Source organism: Nothobranchius furzeri, chromosome 2 (genome assembly GCF_043380555.1).
Source record: "Nothobranchius furzeri strain GRZ-AD chromosome 2, NfurGRZ-RIMD1, whole genome shotgun sequence".
NCBI lineage: Eukaryota > Metazoa > Chordata > Actinopteri > Cyprinodontiformes > Nothobranchiidae > Nothobranchius > Nothobranchius furzeri.
Genome location: NC_091742.1, coordinates 13,266,262 through 13,286,742, shown reverse-complemented (window position 1 = coordinate 13,286,742; position 20,481 = coordinate 13,266,262). Strand labels below are relative to the sequence as shown.

Genomic DNA, 20,481 nt, shown 5'->3' with positions numbered 1-20,481 from the left:
ACAACAGAGCTGCTAGATGACATCCCATAATATTATTTTCTGCCCATACTGATCTGCAGAGCTCACAAGTCTGGCAATGAAGAGAAAATCACCTCTGAGGTCTACGTTTCCTGCTCACTTTCCGACGAAGCTCTCCAAAAAGACTCTTCATCAAACCAAACACAATTAAAGGTCTAGCGACGGCTGGTGGGACGAGCGGTGATGTCTCTCTCCGTGAGCATTTCTGAGTGTTTAATCTGGCTCTCAGGCATCAACTATATCCACTGGAGCAGTTCATCTGCAGACCGCCACCCAAACATTTCTCCTTCTCACTAATCCACGCAGAACAGAAACATCCACTTATTGCTGCTCTGTGCATTAAGGAATAAACACAAGTTAGTGTGTTAATGTTTACGTCTAAATAAAGAACTGTTTTAATCTTTCCTTTGCAGACCACTAAGATCCAACTCTAAAAGGAACAGATTACCTCAGAAGAGATGCACAAGTGTGTGTGTGTGTGTGTGTGTGTGTGTGTGTGTGTGTGTGTGTGTTTCTGAGGAGTTGGATTTGGAGGTGTGTGTGAGTCACCTCTGTCATTATCTCTCTGCAGTTGGAGTTTTCTTTGTGTTTTTTAAGGTTTCTAGGTAACTGAAAGCCAGCACAACTTCACTTAATTGTAGCTCTATATTACAGTGAGCAAGTGGGTTAAAATTGTAGGCTGGAGCAAGAAGGAAGCCAGAAAAAGCTTGTTTTTGTGAGTATTTCAGGAGCAGCGAATGCTTATTGCATTATATCCAGTTTCTATAAGGTTTAGTATTTAGCTGCTTTTTGAATCCCTTTCTGTTGAAAATGAGTCTTAGCTAAAAATAGTCTCATGATTTTAAAATTAAATTAAAGATTTGTACAAAGTTCATTTTCGTTTACCTAAACGCAGCCATTACATTTATAAATAAAAATGACCTTTTTTCTTGAATGACCTTTTTTCTTGAAGAAAATGATAAATTGCGAAACCGTAGCTACAAACAGGTAAACAAAACTGTTTCTGTGTTTGAGAAAGAACAAAAGCATGGAAATGATAAATTTGCATATTTTTACAGCCAATTTATCCAGAATATTTTCAGGTCCAGAATAATTTTAGCAACATCCCATATAGGAGAAAAATTTACTAGTTTTGTTAGAAATCTTTGGAGGAGGGTAAAAAGTTCAGACTTTAATCTCAAAGTTCTAACTTTTATTCTCAGACACGCGTTCTTTTCTAGTGACCCTAACCCTTTTTCGGTGGATACTCATCAAAAATGATGAACTGTCTTTTAAAAACAGATTTTACGGACAGAGGGGTGTAAAGGCTGCTTGAATGCGTTTTAGATTTGCATCCAGTTCTTGATTTCTAAAGCTCTAAAGCATTTCCTGATTCCCTGTAATTATAAAAGGAAAACAGCAACCATCATGAGGTTCTCCTGTTTGTATTTAAAACAGAACCCTGCTGTTTTCTATGTGAGTTTGCTGCACCTCACTATAAAAAGAAAAAGTTGATCCAACTTAAAAAAATTGCTTCAATTGGTAACAAGCAATTTAATTAAGGCCTAGTCCACAAGTAGTCGGGTTTTTTTAAAACGAATATCCGCCCCTCCAAAAACTTGCATCCACACCACCGCGTTTAAAAAACTAACTCTGTTCACACGTACCCGAATAAATACGTTGTTAAGGACATGCCAGACCTGTAGGCGGCAGTACTTCCCCCGTTCTTAACCTCGTCCTTCGTCTGTAGTCTTCCGCAAGGAGCAGTAATTCCGCTTGCAAAAACAAACAAGCAAAAAGCGCTTGGACAGTTGATGGATCGGGTAGTGACAGAGCGCAGCTCTGAGGGCTTCCATGATGCCGGCTAGTGTAAGCACAGGTCGCACACGGGATGTCAGCATTTTTTTGTCGCGGAAAGTGACGTTGCGGACCTTAAAACTCCGGTTATGTCCGTCCACACGCAGACACCCAAAACGGAGAAAACGCAGATCTTCACTTTGGTCGGAGTTTTTAAAAAGATTTGTTTTCGTGTGAAAAAACTCCGTTTTCGTGTGGATGACAGGCCAAAACGTAGAAAAATATCTACGTTTTGGCAGATCCCCGGCTAAGTGTGGACAGGGCCTAAGTTTATCCAACTTAAATTATTAGTTTAATTTTAATAATTTAGGTTGGATAACTTCATTAAATTGCTTGTTACCAGTTGAAGCCATTCAATTAGGTTGATTAAACTAATCTCTTTTTTCGTGCGCTCACCTCAGGTTTTCAGAGCTGAACTCAGACTCCAGGAACTTGAGGAAGAGTTCTTGTCCTGCTGGGTCCTTTAAGGCCTCCTCCAGGGAAAACCCCCACTTCTTCACCCTCTGCTGGCTGGGCTCCTTACTGGGAGCAATGGGAAAAGAACAGTGTGTGAAATTGCAGGATTTAATAAAAAGCCACAGAGTTCCTCCAGCAAGACAAAGTGGAGGGTCTGACGGATCAACACCTTCACCTGAAACCCGGTTTGCCTCAGAGGTGTCCGATGTGATTCAACGCCTGCAAAGCTGCAAATGACAACATTTATCTGAAATTCTATCACTTAAATTCCTACAGGGAATGTCTTCTGCTGTCTAGCAGCTAATCGATTCAGATGAATGATGAGGGCTGCATTAGGCTCAGTGATTCTGTGTTGACTCGTTTCTGCATCACACAGAGAGAACAGGAGATCAGATCTCCACCGTCACTGCTTGTGTCTCAGACATGACTTTTATAAACATCAGAAACAAGGTTTGGATTAGTTAAAAAGGGTGTGGCCTGTTCACTTCATCTCTCTGGATTACAACGTGACCATCACCTAACTTTTCTGATTAGTTTAAGCAAAGTGACAAAGTAGCCTCTTAGCTGTTCTCCTGCTCCAGAACTATGGTTTATATTTTTGTTTACTTAAACAAAGATAAGGGAAAAGTTTTATTTTGAATTCATATGAAGTTAAATTCTCCTCCTTGAACCGTCACCTTATCGTGGTGGAGGAGTTTGAGTGCCCTAATGATCCTAGGAGCTATGTTGTCTGGGGCACTTAGTGCCCCTGGTAGGGTCTCCCATGACAAATTGGTCTTAGGTGAAGGGTGAGACAAAGAACGGTTCGAAGGATCTTTCATGGCGGTTAAAACGAAGAGTCGGAGTACCCGGCCCGGAGGGTTACCGGGGTCCCACCCTGGAGCCAGGCCTGGGGTTGGGGCCCGTGAGCGAGCGCCTGGTGGCCGGGCTTTCGCCCATGGGGCCCGGCCGGGCCCAGCCCGAACCGGATACATGGGCTCGTCCAACTGTGGACCCACCACCCGCAGGAGGAACATGAAGGGTCCGGTGCAATGCGAATCGGGTGGCAGACCAAGGCGGGAGCCTTGGCGGTCCAATCCCCGGACAAGAAAACTAGTTTTTGGGACATGGAACGTCACCTCGCTGGCGGGGAAGGAGCCGGAGCTTGTGGCAGAGGTTGAGGGGTACCGGCTAGATATAGTCGGACTCACCTCGACACATTGCATTGGCTCTGGAACACGAGACATGGAGAGGGGTTGGACACTCTACTTTGCTGGAGTTGCTCCGGGTGAGAGGCGGAGGGCTGGGGTTGGCTTTTTGTTAGCCCCGAGACTCTCTGCCTGTGTGTTGGGGTTTACCCCGGGGGACAAGAGGGTAGCTTCCTTGCGCCTTCGGGTCGGGGAACGGGTCCTGACTGTTGTTTGTGCTTATGGGCCAAATATCAGTTCAGAGTACCCACCCTTTTTGGAGTCCCTGGGACGAGTGCTAGATAGTGCTCCATCAGGGGACTCCATTGTCCTGCTGGGGGACTTCAATGCTCACGTGGGCAATGACAGCTTGACCTGGAGGGGTGTGATTGGGAGGAACGGCCCACCTAATCTGAACTCGAGCGGTGTTTTGTTATTGGACTTCTGTGCAAGCCGCAGTTTGGCCATAACGAACACCATGTTCGAACATAAGGATGCCCACCGGTACACTTGGTACCAGGGCAGCCTAGGTCACAGGTCGATGATAGATTTTGTAGTCGTATCATCTGACCTGCGGCCGTATGTTTTGGACACCCGAGTGAAGAGAGGGGCGGAGCTGTCAACTAATCACCACCTGGTGGTGAGTTGGATCAGATGGCAAGGGAACATGCCGCGTAGACCTGGCAGACCCAAACGCATAGTGAGGGTCTGCTGGGAACGCCTGGCAGAAGATCCTGTCAAGACGGTCTTCAACTCCCACCTCCGGCAGAGCTTTGACCACGTCCCGAGAGCAGTGGGGGACATTGAGTCCGAGTGGGCCTTGTTCCACTCTGCGATTGTCGAGGCGGCTGTTGCTAGCTGTGGTCGTAAGGTGGCCGGTGCCAGTCGTGGTGGCAACCCCCGTACCCGCTGGTGGACACCAGAGGTTCGGGGAGCCGTCAGGCTGAAGAAGGAGGCCTACAGGGCGTGGCTGGTCTGTGGGTCTCCGGAGGCAGCAGACAGGTACCGGATAGCCAAGCGGGGTGCAGCAGTGGCAGTTGCCAAGGCAAAATCTCGGGCGTGGGAGGAGTTTGGTGAGGCCATGGAGAAAGACTATCGATCGGCTCCAAAGAGGTTCTGGCAAACTGTCCGGCACCTCAGGAGAGGAAGGCAGCAACTCGCTCACACTGTTTACAGTGGGGATGGGGAGCTGCTGACGTCAACTGAGGCTATAGTCGGACGGTGGAAGGAATACTTTGAGGAGCTCCTCAATCCCACCAATGCGCATTCCGAGGAGGAACCAGAGCTGGGAGGCCTGGGGATGGACTGTCCGATCTCGGGGGCAGAAGTTGCTGAGGTAGTCAAACAACTACACAGCGGCGGAGCCCCGGGGGCGGATGAGGTTCGTCCTGGGTATCTCAAGGCTATGGATGTTGTAGGGCTGTCATGGTTGACACGTCTCTACAACATTGCGTGGTCATCGGGGGCAGTTCCTAGGGAGTGGCAGACCGGGGTGGTGGTCCCCATCTTTAAGAAGGGTGACCTGAGGGTGTGTTCCAACTATAGGGGGATCACACTCCTCAGCCTCCCTGGAAAGGTCTACGCCAGGGTACTGGAGAGGAGGGTCCGATCGATAGTTGAATCTCAGATAGAGGAGGAGCAATGTGGTTTTCGTCCTGGCCGTGGAACTGTGGACCAGCTCTATACCCTTGCAAGGGTGATGGAGGGGGCATGGGAGTTTGCCCAACCAATCCACATGTGCTTTGTGGATTTGGAGAAGGCTTATGACCGTGTCCCCAGGGGCACCCTGTGGGGGACGCTCCAGGAGTATGGGGTGGGTGGCTTTCTGTTAAGGGCCATTCAGTCCCTTTACCAGAGGAGCGTGAGTTTGGTCCGCATAGCCGTTAGTAAGTCGGACCTGTTCCCAGTGAGGGTTGGACTCCGCCAGGGCTGCCCTTTGTCACCGGTTCTGTTCATCACTTTTATGGACAGAATTTCTAGACGCAGCCGTGGTGTGGAGTGTGTCGAGTTTGGTGGCAGGAGAATCTCGTCTCTGCTTTTTGCGGATGATGTGGTCCTCCTAGCTTCATCCAGCTCTGACCTTCAGCTCTTGCTGGGTAGGTTCGCGGCCGAATGTGAAGCGGCTGGGATGAGGATCAGCACCTCCAAATCTGACACCATGGTTCTTGACCGGAAAAGGGTGGCTTGCCACCTCCGGGTCGGGGGAGAGGTCCTACCTCAAGTGGAGGAGTTTAAGTATCTCGGGGTCTTGTTCACGAGTGAGGGTAGGAGGGATCGGGAGATCGACAGGCGGATTGGTTCGGCGTCTGCAGTGATGCGGACGCCGAGCCGATCTGTCGTGGGGAAGAGGGAGCTGAGCCAGAAAGCCAGGCTCTCGATTTACCGGTCGATCTACGTCCCAATCCTCACCTATGGTCATGAGCTTTGGGTAATGACCGAAAGAACGAGATCACGGATACAAGCGGCCGAAATGAGTTTCCTCCGTAGGGTGGCCGGGCTCAGCCTTAGAGATAGGGTGAGGAGCTCGGACATTCGGGAGGGACTCGGAGTAGAACCGCTGCTCCTCCGGATCGAAAGGAGCCAGTTGAGGTGGTTTGGGCATCTGGTCAGGATGCCTCCTGGAAGCCTCCCCGGGGAGGTGTTTCGGGCATGTCCTGCCGGCAGAAGGCCCCCGGGTCGACCCAGGACACGTTGGAGAGGTTACATCTCCAATCTGGTCCGGGAACGCCTTGGGGTCCTGCCGGAGGAGCTGGTGGACAAGGCCGGGGAGAGGACGGCCTGGAGCTCCCTAATTGGGATGCTGCCCCCGCGACCCGGACCCGGATAAGCGGAGGAAGACGAAGACGAAGACGAAGTTAAATTTCTCCTTCACAAGATTAACCAAAGCTTTTCCAAACTAGTAGTTGAATGCAAAATGGAGACCTAAGTGTTAAACTTAGAGATGAACACAGTTAAAGCAAGAGACACAATGCGGGGAAGTAAATTCTGTTAAAGGAGACATATGACTTTGTTCTTGATAATATTTCTACAGTTTGTAAAAATGTTGAAGTTCTTTGAAGAAAACCCCTCACATTCAGTAACTTCAGCAGTTTCATTCTTGACATTTTAAGTACCTTCCAGAACGAGCCGTTTCAGGCTGTTGCTGGCCATGCCCACTCATGTCCTGATTGGCTGCTGTTAGGTGTGGAGCTCAGATATCTGGGAGGGGCTCAGAGTAGAGTGGCAGTTCCTCCACATAAAGGGTGGTGTTCTATGCTAATTTAGGATGTCACAATCTGGGGGTGTTTCTCACTGTCAAGGTGACTTGCTTACAAGGACACGGTCCTTATTTGGTCAAAGAAAACTGTTATTTGAATAAGTTTCATTATAAATATATAATGAGCCTTTAAATTGTGTATATATTGGTTAAATTAAATATGTAAGCAAGTTACTACCTGCTAGCCACCAAAGCTGCAACTACTAAGCAACTAACCATCCATAGCTAACTGCTTTGTATACAAAAAAACATTTTAGATATCAGCCCGATAGCTACAATAAGTTGACGTACATTTAAACTTGAAATTTGCCCCAGATGTAGATGCTGGCTCCTGATCGGCCGTCATTTTGAAAATGCCGCGCTGTGTTCTGGGAAATTTTTGACCAAGGCCAGGCTACCAAACACCTCCCGCGTGCTAAGCTAGCTAAACAACTAACAAACGGAGAACAGACGTTTTGGTAGAACATGGACAATTGGAACATGCCTTGGCGATTTCTGAGGACGTATCTCCTAGGCAACCGGAGCAGGACCAATTTTTTTACGTCAGGGCATTAGATGCTGAACACAACCTCATTCTGTAGCAGTTTTCAAACTTATGCAGCTAACAGAACTAAATAAGCATGAATTAATTAAAATAACAATGGAAAATGTTATCATCAAAAGAGAATTTTTAACTTTCACATCAGAGATAGTTTAAAGGGAAACTATGCAGTTTAGCTTGCTTTTAGCACCCTCTAGAGTCCTTTTTAACTCCCTGTTGTAAAACCAAAAGTGAAACTTTTCTCCTCGCTGTGCGTTCATCTTTTGAACGCCTTTAACAGCTGAAAAGTGTCCCCAGCTTTCACCAGTGTCTACAGGAGCGATTCATCACTAAATCAAACAAGTCAGCTGTGTTCACCGTCCAAAACGTGCAGCATGCTGGAAGTGGTCTGGCCCGGATACTCTGAAGTTGCAAGTGTGATATTCTGGCCACAGAGGGCGGTGGGGTCAGATAGTTTTCATTGACCCTATAAATGGTCATTTTAGCATAGCACCTGAAAGTGTTTTAAAAATATGAAAAAGTTGCAAAGTAAGGCTCAAAATTTCTGCAAAAGCATTTTTTTTTCTGATGAGTCCTTACGCCACAAAATGTGTTGAGGAAAAATATTCTGATAGAAGTTTTATGTTTCGTAGAACACAGATGATGCTCCTTTAGGTGATTTTCCCTAAACGTGGACAGATTGAGCGTGAAGAACCCATTTTCTGGATTTTGTACCTGGTCTCCAGGTCCCAGAAGGTGGGGTCATCACTGGTCCAGGGGTTAGAGGGTTCTGGTGCTGTCAAAAATGGGTCATACTCCACATACTGCTCAGTGTAGATGATCAGGCTGAAAAGGGAAGATTTATAAAAAATAAAAAAATTGAAAAGAATAAAACTAAAAATGTCTAAAAGAAAATTTATCAACAATTATAAAGAAAGCCTGCATAAGTACATAACCCAGGGAGCATGGTAAACAAAAGATATTGGTGGAATTGTCTCAGGGTCGGAATTACAGGGGAGCTGAGGGGCTACCCCAGAACTCCTCAAATTACACACCCAGGGGGAGCCAAAAAAAGGTCTCATTTATACCTCTATTATATCATTTGTTCAGTCTTTCATCAGCGTACTGGGAATTCTTTGGAACGGAGAGCACCACCGGTCCCTCCGACCAACACCAGCGGGAATAGGAGGGTGAAGTGCCCAAGGACACAACGACAGCAACAGACTGAGCGAGACTCGATCCCACAACCCTCCGTTTATGAGACGGACCCTTAAATACTCTGCCTCCATCGTCCTGACAGTTTAATCTTTAGAACTTTAAAATAAAAACTTTGGCATCTTTACTGTGGCAGAAAATCTAAGAGCTGCAGCAGCAAAACCCAACGCACTAAAAACAGACACTAGTGTCATAAATTCAGTCCAAGTGCAGATTTCTGCATGCAGAGCAGGAGCACACATGGTCGATCCTGAAACGCCGCTGTACCAGATACATATTCTGAGTTAGGTCATCTCTGAGTCGCTAAGTCAGAATAAGGATTTTCTTTCTAAAGTTCCTTCCTGCCTATTTCTGTCACACAGTTCAGCTAAAACAGACACGCAGCTAAATAATGAGAATCATAATAATCATCACTTTTCATCCGTTTTCGACTCCCTACACAAAACATACCTTCATTTCTGCACAATGAAATAAATGGTATTAGACCTAGTGGTAAAATGTTGACATTTAAGTAACATTTATCCAAATTCAACGGGATAATTCAACACTAACTATTTGCATTATTTGAAATCCCCCAAAAAAACCAAATATCAGAAATGGAAATTCTCGTGTGACAGACATTAAATCAAAGACAGCCAGTAGAGCTCAGGTTTATGAATATTTTGGCATAAAGACATCAGTGAAGCTATGTTTGTACCTGTCAGCCACTTTGGACATCTTCAAACAATGACGATCCAGCTGCGTGCTCAGAAATAAAATCTGAAACCAAAGGAATAAAGTTGGCTTGTTTTGTTTCATGAATGACGACGTGAAGTTTGCTTGATTTTCTGTTGCCACAGAGAAGGCGGCGCCTCGCTCCTTCAGTGGCTTCGTTGCTGCAGCCGTTTCGTATAATTGAGCTTCATTTGTGCTAGAAACTCAGGCAGAGCAAGAAAACCAGTGAAGGAACCGCCAATAATCTCTAATCGGCTCAAAACTTTGCTACAACGTTGGAAAAATAATGCAGTTCTGCTTATAATATGCAACATTTGAGTGTTTCTTTACCTCCTTTTCTACATCTTCTTTGGTTCCTTTTCTGCAGTGGTGTGAGGTGGTGTGTATGGGACTCTGCGACTGGACTCCATCTTCCACCACACCGTACACCGACTGGACAGATTAAACCCAGAGTAGAGCGACAAAAAGCCCATGTTCAAAGATGGATTCAGTTATGAAAACTGATGTCTGGATTTAGCTTTATACCTTTTTAACTCTGTGAGGGTTCTTCATTCGCCTACATTTCCTGATGTCCATCTCTGTGGTGTTTACACAACCAGGCTGGAGGAAGAGCAGGCAGAACCTTACAGTTAGTTTAGATTTTTTTTTACAGTGGTGCTACAGAAAAGTGAGAGGAGTTTTAGATGAAAGACAAGGAGAGCAGCTCAGATCTACCACGGGTCTGTGGACGTCCCAGAAGGCTCTCTCCTGACTGTCAAGGATCTTCCTCTCTATTTTATCCTTTTTTCTGTCGATCCTGCAAATAAGATCAACCAGCGTGAAGAAATGGTTTTCTTCACATCTCCAGTGTATTCACATCATGACTGAAGGACAACCGAGAGTTTGTAGAGGACCTCCTGTGGGGTTTTAAAACTACAAATAGATACGGTTATTTAACAGCTCCACGTCAAGTTCCTGATGGAGTCTTTAATATTAACTTATGTTACACAGACAGAAAGTTCTGTGGATAAATCTAGCCCTAAAGGTGGATATTAACCTTAAAGGGGACTTTTTTTTCTTGTTATATTTAGGGCTGGGGCTTGAATAAAAATTAATCTAATTATTTACAGGCTTTGTCCCTAATTAATCTTGATTAATCACATTTTAATCATTCAAGGCAATTTTTCCCCCAGCAATTTTCTTTATTTAAAAATAATTTTAGTGAAGCACAGCTAACACACCCACACTTTAATGAGTACACTTATTTATCTACTGTGTTTGACCATACAGTTTTATTGAAAATTTCTTTTTAATTAGTTGCTATTAGTCAGGCTATAGAAGCCAGATAAACTGGGTTTTAGATGCATGTACTGTCTTCACATAAAAATATGAAGTAATGATTGTAAAATGTATTCTACTGAACATAATAGATCATCATTCAAAGCATAAACAGCTACATATTTTCTTCAAGGTAAGCTGGAACAGAATTCTAGCTTTCAATAAACCACTTTAAAATGGATATTACAACTCGAGTTTAGTACTTCTCGTAGGACTTAAAGTTATTAAATATGCTTATATTAGAGCAGTGTGTTGCATTACTACATCAAATGTATTTCTATAATATATTATAAGAATGTATGAGGTCTAAATGTGTTCTACAATGTGTTAGGACTGTCGTATTCCTGTGATGTACATTCAGCTCCATAAATACTGGGACATTGACACAATGCTACATTTTTGGCTCTATACACCACCACAGTGGATATCAAATGTGTTGAGGGTCTGACCTCATGAGGAAATTACTATGCAGTGATTTTCTCCAAAATGACTGTGCTTAAATTGCTCTGAAAAGCAAATAATCACATCAGCGCCAAGAAACTTCATTTCCCATGATGCTTTGCACACGGAAGCATTGTGATGACGTCACCGCCTAATACCAGAAACACAATCTGCGGGAGGCGGGAGCTTGGACAGCTTTCCCGCGACTTCAAAGACTATAAATCATGAACGGAACAAAGAAAACTCCGTTCTTTTGCCCAGGATACCTGGCGGTAAGGACACGCTTGTCGAACGCTCCGACTCCCTTCAGCACGCGGAAGCTCTAAGTGCCCAAGTTGAGCCACGCAACCGCTGGAAAGCCACTCCGACTCCATCAGGACCTGACTGGGAACGAGCGGAGCTCCATCCAGCTCTCAGTAAGTTGTCAAACTCAGCACAAAAGAAACTTCGTTCCCTTTGTGTCCAGCCCGTTGGAGAAACACTCGTGGGGAGAAACAACGGAGAAAACCATCAAACCGACGGACGACGCCAAACTGCGGAGAAACACGGAGAACCGTCAAATCAAACAGTGAGGGATGCTTCACTGTTCTGGTGATCAGAAACTCATCTCCTTCTCTCTCTTTCCTTCTTCCGTTTCCTCTATAGTCCAGAATAAGCAATAAAACCGCGCTATTGCTTAAAAAGTAGCTTCGTGTTTTCCTCTTTCGCTCCCAATACGTCCGTCGGGTCATTTTTGATAGAGAATAAACTGCTTATTGATCATTGTTTGGTATCTTTAAGTGTTTTCTGCTTGGCCACGTGGTTAAACTAAAAGATATTATTCGTGATTAATCTTTTGTGTTGTTCATGATCCTTTGAAATGTTTTGAGTGAATTTAAGGTTAAGTTACTTATGATTCTAAGCGCCTTGGAAGTTAAAGTGCAAGTTGCCACCCACACTTTAGCCAGACAAAGGGGTCAGCCATCTTGCATACAGACTCCATTTTAGAAACACACACACACATACATACACACAAAACACCTTGAACATTATTTTGAATATACATCCTTTTATTATATCACATGGTTATTATTCATTTATACCACTGTTTATTCATTTGACAAATTGTTAATTAAACGTTATAAAATTCAGATTTTCGTCTCCAGTAGCTTTGTTGTGTCGAAGAGAAGTCTCTGCTCCGAGGATTCTACGAACTTCAAGAAAGACTGATAAGAGTTTTGGATTCAATTTTTCCCCGGTTAAAGGGGAATGGTGCCCCGTATATCTAAGAATATCTTAATTAATTAATAAATCAGTAAATATTCCCATATTTACAGAATTTATTGAAGAATCCAAAAGTAAGTTAAAGCTTACGAATTGTTCGCTCCTAATAACCCCAACAAATGAAACAAACAAGATGTGCTTTAACTGCAGACTGTCAGCTTTTATTTGAGGGTATTTACATCCAAATCAGGTCAACGGTGTAGGAATGACAACGGTTTGCATATGTGCCTCCCACTTGTTAAGGGACCAAAAGTAATGGGACAGAATAAGAACCATAAATCAAACTTATACATTTCAATACTTAGTTGCAAATCCTTTGCAGTCAATTACAGCCTGAAGTCTGGAACACATAGACATCACCAGACGTTGGGTTTCATCCCTGGTGATGCTCTGCCAGACCTCTACTGCAACTGTCTTCAGTTCCTGCTCGTTCCTGGGGCATTTTCCCTTCAGTTTTGTCTTCAGCAAGTGAAATGCATGCTCAATCGGATTCACGTCAGGTGATTGGCTTGGCCATTGCAAAACAGTCCACTTCTTTCCCTTCAAAATTTCTTTGGTTGCTTTTGCAGTATGCTTTGGGTCATTGTCCATCTGCACTGTGAAGCGCCGTCCAATGAGTTCTGAGGCATTTGGCTGAATATGAGCAGATAATATTGCCCGAAACACTTCAGAATTCTTCGTGCTGCTTTTGACTTCTCTTAAGGTAACCTGGTTTGCAGGAAGTAACCCAACACACACCATCAATAAATACAAGAGAACCAGTTCCACTGGCAGCCATACATGCCCACGCCATGACACTTCCAGCACCATGCCTCACTGATGAGGTGGTATACTTAGGATCATGAGCAGTTCCTTTCCGTCTCCATACTCTTCTCTTCCCATCACTCTGGTACAAGTTGATCTTGGTCTCATCTGTCCATAGGATGTTGTTCCAGAACTGTGAAGGCTTTTTTAACTGTTGTTTAGCAAACTCTAATCTGGCCTTCCTGTTTTTGGGGCTCACCAATGGTTTACATCTTGTGGTGAACCGTCTGTATTCACACTGGTGGAGTCTTATCTTGATTGTTGATTTTGACACAGATTCACCTACCTCCTGGAGAGTGTTCTTGATCTGGCCATCTGTTGTGAAGGGTGTTTTCTTCACCAGGGAAAGGATTCTTCGGTCATCCACCACATTCGTTTTCCGTGGTCTTCCGGGTCTTTTGGTGTTGCTGAGCTCACCGGTGAGGCACATATGCAAACTGTTGTAATTCCTACACCGTTCAGCTGGTTTGGATGTAAATACCCTCAAATAAAAGGTGACAGTCTGCAGTTAAAGCACACCTTGTTCGTTTCATTTGATATCCATTGTGGTGGTGTATAGAGCCAAAAATGTTAGCATTGTGTTGATGTCCCAATATTTATGGACCTGACTGTAGAACAGTCAGGTGTGTCTGTCGTCCTACAATTGACTATCGGGAAAAATAGGCTACTTTGTGAAGGAATTAGGACATAATATTTAATATTATTCAATAATGACCAAAAATCGCCAGGGGAAATGTGATTATATTCAATTTTTGTGATTTGTCCCACCATACGCCGTTCAAACTGACTTACAGCGCTGGGATGTTTGGAACTATTGAGAGCTCCATGAACCACGTGATCTTGAGTTGGCGATTTCAAAGCGTGTCATAACTCTTTCTACAGCTCTGGGTTAAGTGTCTTGCCCAAGGACACAACAACAGAATTCTCTGTTGGGGCCACGATCGAACCTGCAACCTTCTGATTACTGGACAACCCGCCCTACATACTGAGCTACTGCTCTCACAGTTATGAGCTTTCTCCTTTGACATTTGGAGTATAACAATTCTCGACGCAATGCATTGTGGTATACTTTGTTGTCCAAAGTCCAAAGAGGCATGCATTGATGCATCCTTGATACAATAGGCGGAGCAAGAACACATGCAACAACTTTGAGCAAACTTGCCACGATATGTACTGAGGTCATCGTTTCAGAAGGACCTGAGTACACAAGTTCAGATGAGTATGCATAACAAAAAACGGCCCAGCTCTCTCTTTCACATGAGGGGTGGTTCTATTCTAATTTCCCTGTTTGTGACATCACAAATGGGACATTTTTGAAATGGCTAATTTAGGGTAGATCATTTCTAAAATTAAACTCTGCCAGAAAATGTGTGGATGAGTATTTGTGGAGGCGGCAGAGACCCACATGGCAGCTCAAAATTATGCAAAAAGGTGAGTTTTGCATAATGTCCCATTTGAAGCATGAAAGTTGCAGAAAAGATTTGCAAATAATAAAGTCATTTATATTTTTGTCAATTTAACCAGGGAAGGAATGTCTGGATAATAAAACACTGCAGTTTAAATTCTTGTTATTCTGCATTCAGTCAAATTATTTTAACATTCCCAATAAAAACAGGTTTAGATCTTAAAAGAGTCATAATCCAAGTCTAAAACCTCTGATTCATTCTATTAAAGAGCAAGTTTATCATAAGGAGGCAAAGTCCTGAGTGTGTTGCCTTGGTAACCAAACACTTACTTGACCTGGGCCTCGGCCTGCATGTAGATAAACTCCCACTTCCTCGCAAAAGCTCTTTGAAGCCTCGCCAAGTTCTCCTTAAAAACAAGATGAAACAGACGTGGTATCAGAAACAGATCAAACACCGAGAGAACACAACACAGTTTGAGTCAGAACCAGGAGGCTGTCTGCCAAACGCTTCATCAGCTGATCAATAGAGCTGTAATCACACAGAGGAAAGGCGCAGCACTCACCGCCTCATAATCCGCCAGCTCCAGCCTGGTCTTGTTCTGCATGGTCCGCTTGCACAGGTAGATCGCTGCAGGGGAGGATCAGAGACAGGAACGTTCACCTCAGCCCTGTTTGTTTTAGGATCAGGTGGGAGTGTGAGAAGATGCTCCTAACGCCTGAAACTAACACCGTAGGGGTTCTGGGACACGAAGTGACCAGATGTGCCTCGTCACAACTCAGAACAGAGCTGGTCGAGTTTGTGTCTCAGTTGTATTTTGTCCTTAAATCCAGTTTAATTTTCATTTCTAACTACTAAATATTTAAAAACAACGTTGGTTTTAATGTTTTTATGCCTTAGGGCATGCAGAAATGATCCAAACCACAAATTGTCTCATAATTTTGTCTCAATAGTTGCAAATATCTGGAACCGCTGAGAACGAGTGCATACGGAGATAAAAGTTAAAGTTTTTCATTCACCCACCATAATCTGTGTTCTCAGGCTCCCAGCAGTTGGAAGACCAAAAATAAGGAGCCTGCAGATGAAACGGATCATACGTCACACGGCTTTGTTCAGAAACAATGGTTTGATTTTTATTTTCCACACAAATTTTTTATTAGAGGCTTTTATCTTCTTCACTTTAATACTAAGTCTTGTCTTTTAATACACAGGGCCGCACACAAATGTCTATCTTTAGCTCCACTCATAAACCTCAGTTTTCGTTTTTTGAAAAAATCCTAAAAATTATAACAATTAAAAAATATATATCCACCTCATGTTTGTTTTACTATTTTGGAAAAAATAATTTTATCCTTAAATCAAACAATTAAGGATAATTGTTGAGTAACCAGAAAATAACACAAACACAGATTTAGAAACAAAAATAGAAAAGTTTAAATCTAGAACTCAAACGAACTCTGAGGCGTTATATTGGAGATCTCTTCACCCTGCTTTTATTTTGAAAGACAAATTCCATTTGACAGCATTCTAAATTAGCACGTTAGCTAACATTTAAAACCTGATTATTTTTGGACATCATCATTTTAAGTATATCTTTGTATCTATAATTTTATTCTAATCTTTGAAATAATACTGAACCCTTTGGGCCCTAGGCCTTTTTTTTTTGGGCCCTGGCGCCTCCCACTTGGGGGCCTTTGGAGTTTCATGTCCCAAGTGTCAGTGATGGTTTGCATTCCCCGAGCACAGCTACAGCTACAACCAAAACAGTTTAGATTGTAAACAAAGCAATTTTTGGTTTTTGATACATTAAGATAAAATAATACTTGAACTTTATTTTAGAAGAGCTGCCCTGTGTGAACGTGCTAACAGGATGGAGGGTGTGAGTTCAAATTCCATTTAGGAAATTTAGTCAATTGTTTTATTTATTCCAGGGGTCCTCAACTAAATTTGTTCCAGTTTTTTTTTTCCAGCAGACACCAGAGTAGGTCAGATGCTCTTCTAAAATAAAGTTCAAATATCATTGTATCTTAATTTATTATAATTTAAAATGGCCTTGTTTCCCATCTGGGCTGTTTGATTGTGGTTTTAGTTGTGTTTGGAGAATGTGGACAGTTGTAGACGTTTGGGACATGAAACTGTGGAGGCCCCCAATTGGGGGGGCGTTAGGGTTAAACAGGTTAAATATTAATATAATTAAATATTTCTTAAAATAAAAGCTAAATTTGGGTAATTTAGTTTTTTTATTTCTATGTGTTACTTTAAAACCAGCACTCCATGAAAATAGATAAATCTAAGAAATGATTTCCAGTCTTGTCTGAATAAAATTAGAGTAATTATGGTTTATTACTGGATTACACCAAACACACTCATCTCAAACACACACCAGAACATGAATATGAACATTTTAGCAGAACAATCCTTTAAAAGGGTCCCTAGATCTGAACATGAAGAGACAGCAGCTAACAGGATCATTTAGATGTGTTTTTTATGGTCTGGTTATTCTATTATTGTGCATTTAATACATTTCAATAAACTTTCAACGTCACCAAAATCATAACGTTCCTACATTTTGATGTTTGATTTGTGTTACTCCATAAAAATATCAAATTATGTCTTTAAATATGATGGGTCAACTTTATTTTTATGCCTTACCTTTATTGTGAAAATTTAAACATATGAATGACTGCTTCCTACAAGAAGGAGAATGATCGCACATATAATCCATAGGGTATCAAATCTGAACCCAACAGCTGATGGGAATCCCACCTACTTTTCCTGCTCACCTGAAAGCGGTATAAAGTCCCGTCGTCTTTGAGGGACAGGATGTGATCCGAGATGGGAAAGATGTATCCCTGAGCTGCAATCAGACTCCCGATGTGCATGGCCTCGGCTGCAAAGGAAGATGTAAGAAAACGTACCTGGTTAGGTCAAAGTTCTGATCTTCACACACAGGAAATGAAAAATTTATTGGTGTTGAATGAATCATGACCAAGGGCGTCAGTTTGTTTTCAGAATTGCTGGGGACAATAACCATACACTTGAGTGGGGTTTAAAAATTGCTGGGGACAATAAAGTAGGTGTCGGCGGCTCTGGAGCCGCATGCGGCTCTTCCATCCATCTGATGCGCTCTCTGTGCTTGTAAAATAATGAATGAATATTTAAATAAAAAGCTTTATATTTTACTGCATTAATTTTACATCTGTATGCCAATTCTAAATGTAAAGATTGTCTGCGTAAACCTGAACAGTTCCAGCCTGGTCTTACTGTGAGACCGGGTTGACGGGTCACGCTTGTGCGTAATCATAGGCGCTTCCTAAGCTGAAGGATGTCAGATTCTGGGCTTCTCCTCAGACAGGTTCCTGGATGCGTCGCCACATTGGAGACAGGAACAAGCGCTATTCAGCCAAAGTTTCATAATCAGGTGTGGCAGTGTGAGTGTCCTGTCACAGTGTCCCGATAGATCATGCGCCCTGGCTACTTGGCCAACAGAATGTCCCTTTGGCTGACTGGTTAGAGCATATGATTTTCACCCGGTAGTCTGGGGATCGAATCCCGCCCGGGCCCTCATTTCTCCACCTTGCCACATATTGATGGATAAACTCAAGGATGTTGGTTGTTTTGAAAGAATTACCCCGACGCACACTGATGCGCATGGATGAGCTGACATTTTAATACGCACATCGCAGAGGTAACTTGATTCCCATCAGAACATCAGAGCTTTAAACTGGACACCAGTAGCGGTTTTAGGCACGGGCAGACAGGGCAGTTGCCCGGGGCGGCATTTTTTCATGACACAAAAGGGGCGCACAGGCGCTGAGTAAAAAAAAAGAAAAAAAAAGAAACCTGCGCCGCACCGAGGTTTTCTATTATCTGTCATATGACAGTGTCTGGATTGGAAACAGCAAGTTGGCGCCCCCTGCAGCTGCAGGCGCTCCGTGCACCGTGTGTGTATGAAGAAGAGGAAGGGGAGGGGTGCGGCTAGGGAATTCACCTCTGGGTGGGTCCAAATGAAATGAGCGGGTAGGGGCTGAATCAGCTGTATTAACATGGCTAAAGTCGATCACATCTTGATGTTCTTCCACATTTCATTCATAATATCATAAACACAGGCCTATCATTCTTTCAGGTGTTTCTGAATTGTGTGAAATGGCCGAATAAAAAAAGGAAAAACAAAACGATTTTGTGTTCACCCCCCCATCCAGGTCAAATTGTTTAGTCCTGACTAAAGGAAACTTATTGAGTCAAGAGCCAAACAGAAGAGATGAACATAAAAAGGCTAAAAAGGCTAAAACCACCAGGTGCCCGATTCAGGAATAAAAAAGAAAAAAAGAGGAGAAAGATAAAGGTATGTACGCTCTCATGATGCATGTTTTCAATTTTTTGAACCAGTTAACTGGGATTTTAACGGTTAAATTTGGTCAACTAGTTGCTAACAGAGCTAATAGAGCTGAAATATTGAAACGAATATTCAAATGGTTCGAATAAATTCCTTGAATCGTTTTTTACTGATTCAAACTAGGATTTGTTAAATGCTCGCTGCAGCCTGTGGCCTGCCTGAACAACAACAAACACATGTTGATCATGTTCACATAATAATAAATAAAACAACTGTACAAGCAGAAGAAAACTCCCCAGTCACCACTAACTATCCTGTTTATTTATTGCAGATGGCTGCACTAATTATTTTTTACATGATTTGTTCTGTAAAAGTTGGCATTTTTGGTAGTCTACAGTTTTTTTATGTCAGTTTAAATTACAATTTCAGAGGCAATTGTAAAATATTATAGATCATGATAAAGATCTATTGGAGATCTACCCCAACTTTTGGACTGCTCTGCCAGTCACTGTGGCTCAAGCTGAGAGGAGCTTTTCAAAACTTGGTCAAGTCATACCTGAGGTCACCTATGTTTCAGGGGCAGCTCACTAACCTGGCTCTGATTAGTTTCAATCACTCAGTAGGGGAGCAGATTTCATATGATGACATTATTGATGACTTTGCATCGAGGTTAGGTTTTAATTTTAGTTTGTGTTTTCTGTTCTAAGTGCAATGCTGTAGTGATTATCTTTAGTTTGTTATGTGTGAAATATTTTTGCTATTTAGAATATTTATTATATATTATGTGCATATATTCTTAATATTTAGTTAGTTTAGTTGTTTTTGTATATTTGATTCTATATATTTTGATACAGTGTATAATGTATATTGCTTTACATTCTGACAACTTCATAGTAATTAATGTAAATATGTGCAACTTAGAAAAATGAATGTTCAATAGTCGTTCTAATAAAACATGCCTGTTTGTAGAAAACGTGTGTGTTCGTGCAGGTGGGGTGGTGTGGTGGTGGTGGTGGGGGCGGTTGGGGGGGGGGGGGGGCTCAAAGGGGGCCTCGCCCGGGAAGTAATCCCATGTAGAACCGCCACTGCTGGACACTGTGTTCAGTGCGGCTCGGCGCGCCCACGGTGAACAGTGGGCTGAAGATCTGTAGAGGGATTCGCAGCGCAGAACCCCGGTGCATGCGATACGATTTCCTCCCACTGAAGCGTTCTGGAAACCCGGTCTCTCTGAGGGATGTGTCACCTGGAAAAATGTTCTTTTTATGAAATTATGAAACTTTGGCTGAACAGCGCTTGTTCCCGTCTCTAATATGGAGACGCATGATGCGTAGAGACATTTGATCACGCACAAAGTTTATGTGGAGCAGAAGCGGCCGGGCCACGGCAGGTGAAACGTTCCTAGCCTACATGAAGTGAAACTGTTTAATTCTAACATTAATGTGTTACTGGACACGCTGGTCTGGTTGGTTAGACCAGTGTTTGAAGTGGAAAACACACACACACACACACACACACACACACACACACACACACACAAACCAATTAAAATAATGCTGATAGCGTGGACTAGAAGACAGGTGATGGTGTACGTATTTAAATGATGATCAGGCTGCTGTAAAATGTAATTTCCACCCACATCCAGACACAATTATCCTCTATTCTTTCTCTATTTGCTCTGCTCTTGTCTGGGCTGACGGTGCACGTGGCGCGCCTAACTAGCGGCTGATGCACATTTT

At 43.2% G+C, this 20,481-nt stretch overlaps 1 protein-coding gene across 1 annotated transcript in view; it reads right to left on the bottom strand.

The window, feature by feature from the left end:
- The window catches only part of rgs6 (regulator of G protein signaling 6), a 133,712-nt gene that overhangs the window by 10,721 nt on the left and 102,510 nt on the right, over positions 1-20,481 (bottom strand). Inside the window, exons 5-14 of the mRNA XM_015947705.3 lie at positions 17,193-17,299; positions 15,433-15,484; positions 14,975-15,039; positions 14,742-14,818; positions 9,896-9,977; positions 9,707-9,781; positions 9,512-9,613; positions 9,165-9,226; positions 7,988-8,098; positions 2,251-2,376 (exon numbers count right to left, since the gene is read on the bottom strand). Of these exons, the coding sequence (XP_015803191.1) occupies positions 2,251-2,376; positions 7,988-8,098; positions 9,165-9,226; positions 9,512-9,613; positions 9,707-9,781; positions 9,896-9,977; positions 14,742-14,818; positions 14,975-15,039; positions 15,433-15,484; positions 17,193-17,299 (859 nt within the window). The remainder of the gene's footprint in view (positions 1-2,250; positions 2,377-7,987; positions 8,099-9,164; positions 9,227-9,511; positions 9,614-9,706; positions 9,782-9,895; positions 9,978-14,741; positions 14,819-14,974; positions 15,040-15,432; positions 15,485-17,192; positions 17,300-20,481) is intronic.